Source organism: Colobus angolensis, unplaced genomic scaffold (assembly GCF_000951035.1).
Source record: "Colobus angolensis palliatus isolate OR3802 unplaced genomic scaffold, Cang.pa_1.0 Scaffold460, whole genome shotgun sequence".
Lineage (NCBI taxonomy): Eukaryota > Metazoa > Chordata > Mammalia > Primates > Cercopithecidae > Colobus > Colobus angolensis.
The window spans coordinates 133,005-136,306 of record NW_012118044.1 but is presented as its reverse complement, the minus strand read 5'-3'; the positions used below and the strand labels follow the sequence as shown (position 1 = coordinate 136,306).

Sequence of the window (3,302 nt, the reverse complement as noted above, 5' to 3'; positions counted from 1 at the left end):
AAAAAAAAAAAATAGAAATGGGACAAAAATTATCCTTGACTAACATTTTAAAGGTAAGATTATTTACTAACATTATTTTCCAAAAATCCATTATCAAATTAGCATTCACTTCCTTCAAAACAAATTAATGAGCTTAATTCATTTCCTGTGATTGTATGTTTTGACTTACTTCGTTATTTTTTTTGACATGGAATTGTTAGCTTTCAATGCTGCTGCAAAGGCTTCCTTATATTCTTCCAATTCGGTTGTAACCTCTTCATAAGCAGTTTTCATTTTGGAGAATTTACATTCCACATCTTTAAGTGTGAGTTCCTTCTTATTTAGTGAAGCCATGTTATCCTTGCTTAACTGCTCCAATTGTTTTTCATACTGTGCTTGTGTCTAAAATGAATTAAAAGAATACACTTTTAAGACAATTATAACCTAATTACCATATGTTTTGTGCCTTTCATTTTGAGTCAGTGATTCAAAGAGCAATTTTGAATATGTTAAAAAAAAGAGGCTGAAGCTTAATGTATTTATCAGCAATATCAAGAACACTAATAACTGAATTCAGAATTAAGGCTGATTTATACAAATTTGAAATCATAATTATGTTACTGTTAATGTAATCTGGTCATACAAAAAGTAATAGAATCCATTCATAATTTTAAAAAGTGATCATAGAACAATGTAGCTTCAGACCAATTCAAAAGTATCACATAATTTCTAAATCACAATTTTTTCTTATGCCAACTGGTCTTAACCATCAAATGACTCCATAGTGAGAATCATTACTCTGAAAGACTGATCTTGTTATAATGATAATGGAAATTTAAGTATTTCAAAGAAAAAACAGATGCCATTTTTTTCTAGAACTCTACAAAGCAAATTGTTACAAGAGAGGCAGAAGAAACACGACATATACATATCCAAAATATAGTTTGCAGTGAAATGAATGAAAGCACATTACAGATAAACTTACCCGATTTAAAAAACTAACCTGTGAATGGATTTCTTCTAATTTTTCTATTGCCTGCATTGCCTTTTCATCTAGCTCCGATTTATATTCTTGTACTTTACCAAGTTCTACCATATTGTTTTCCATATGGGTCTTAAGATTTAATATTTGTTCTTTCAACATCTTTTTATCCTCCTCAAGTTTTTCACATTCCTGTTGTACTTTTTTCATAGATAATAACTCCTGTTGAAGAACTTGATTGTCTTTCACCAAATTGACACATTTTGAAGATACAGCTTCCTTCTCTGCCATAAGATCATCAAACTGTATGAATGAAATACTATAGTTTGATAATGAAGTAGGCTAAGAATAATCTAATACAAAACCAATAGTAAATTTTGAAAAGTATTTACTTGCAATAAAATGTTATCTGTAACACAGTAGATTCTTCAAATGTAAAGCCTTACATTACTCAGAATTTTAAGAGCAATGTTAAAGCTACCATGAGCCACAAAAATACATGCTTTACTGTCATCATCTTTCCAGAGAACTTTTGCACTTCATCTGACTTTTATTTTCCTGATAATACATTTCTGTTCCTCCTTCAATGGCATTAAGTGATCTCTCAGTGAAAATTGTCTAACCCCCTCCCTCATCCTCACTCCCCATAATATGTCAAAACAGTGTCAGACATATCATTTTGGGTGATTTAGGCCACAGTCAATAAATGACTCTGGGAATAAGACTTTGAAAATAACTTAATACTCTATACTAGGGATTGTGGCTCATGCCGGTAATCCCAGCACTTTAGGAGGCTGTGGCAGAAAGATCACTGGAGGCCAGGAATTTGAGATCAGCCAGAGCAACATAGTGATACTCCCATGTCTATATATATGTGTGTGTGTGTGTGTGTGTGTGTGTGTGTGTGTGTGTGTGTGTGTGTATATTTTTAATTAGCTGGGCATGGTGGCTCATGCATATAGAGCCAGCTAGTTGGGAGACTGAGGCAAAAGAATGGCTTGTACCCAGAGTTCAGGGCTGCAGTGAATTATGACCACACCACTGCACTTCTGCCTGGATGACAGACAAAGACCATATTTCAAAAAGACACAAAATAATGAATCTTGTAAATAAGGATTCTGATGCCATAAGCCTTTCCTTAGACTGCAAATGTTTCATGACAATTTGAATTGCATTTTAAGAAGTAATGATTCTTGGGGTAAAGGCCATAGAATACAGCACCCACAAATAAATCCACATATTTAAAGCCAACTGATTTTGGACTAAGGTGCCAAGAACATACACTGGGGAAAGGACAGTCTCTTCAAATGAATGGCACTGGGAAAACTAAATATCCATATGGGAAAGAATGATACTAGCTTCCTCTGTAACACCATATAACAAAAGAAACTCATAATCAATTGAAGACTGAAATGTAAGGCCCCAAATTATCAAACTACTGTAAGTAAATATAGGGAAAATGCTTGAGGACATTAGTCTGCACAAAGATTTTTATGGGTAAGACATCAGAAGCATAGGAAAAAACAAATGATAGACCAATGGTACTACATTGAGCTAAAGAGCTTCCAGCCAGCAAATAACTGAGTGAAGAGAAAACCTGTAGAGTGGGAGAAAATAGTGTCAACTACTCATCTAATAAGGGACTAATATCTAAAATATACAAGAAACTCAAACAACTTGACCGTTAAAAAAAAATTTGAGTTCAAAATCGAACAAAATATCTGACTATACTTTTTTTAGAAAAAAGAAATACAAATAGCCAATAAATAAATTTAAAAATGCTCAGTATCACTAATCCTCAGGGAAATACAAATCAAATTGACAACGTGATATAATCTTGCTTCAATTTGAATACATTGTTATCATTGAAAAGATATAAAAATAACAAATGGTGGTGAGGCTCCAGAGAACAGGAAACTCTTACGTGCTGTTGGTGGGAAGGTAAATTAGTGCAGCCACTACAGAAAACAACACGAGTTTTTCTCACCAATGTAATAATGGAACTGCCCAAGGACCCAGCAACCCCACTACTGGGTATTCAGGCAACAGAAAAAAGAAAACAATAGATCACAAGGATACCTGTCGTCACATGTTTATTGTAGCACTATTCACAACAGCTAATGTATCAAATCAACCTATATGTCCATCACCAAATGAATGGACAAAAAACTGTGGTACACATACACAATGGAATACTATTCACCACATAAAGGAATTAAATCCTGTTATTTGTGGCCACGTGGATCAGTCTGAGGGATGTTATGGTAAGTGCAGATAAACACTGCACATTCTCACTCATGTGTGGGAGCTGAAGAAAAACTGAGGGCTGGGCAACATGGCT

General features: G+C 34.0%; 1 protein-coding gene across 1 annotated transcript in view; it reads right to left on the bottom strand.

Moving 5' to 3' along the window:
* LOC105523416 (coiled-coil domain-containing protein 29-like) overlaps positions 1-3,302 on the bottom strand; it is a 21,746-nt gene that overhangs the window by 1,728 nt on the left and 16,716 nt on the right. Inside the window, exons 4-5 of the mRNA XM_011958229.1 lie at positions 983-1,264; positions 170-381 (exon numbers count right to left, since the gene is read on the bottom strand). Of these exons, the coding sequence (XP_011813619.1) occupies positions 170-381; positions 983-1,264 (494 nt within the window). The remainder of the gene's footprint in view (positions 1-169; positions 382-982; positions 1,265-3,302) is intronic.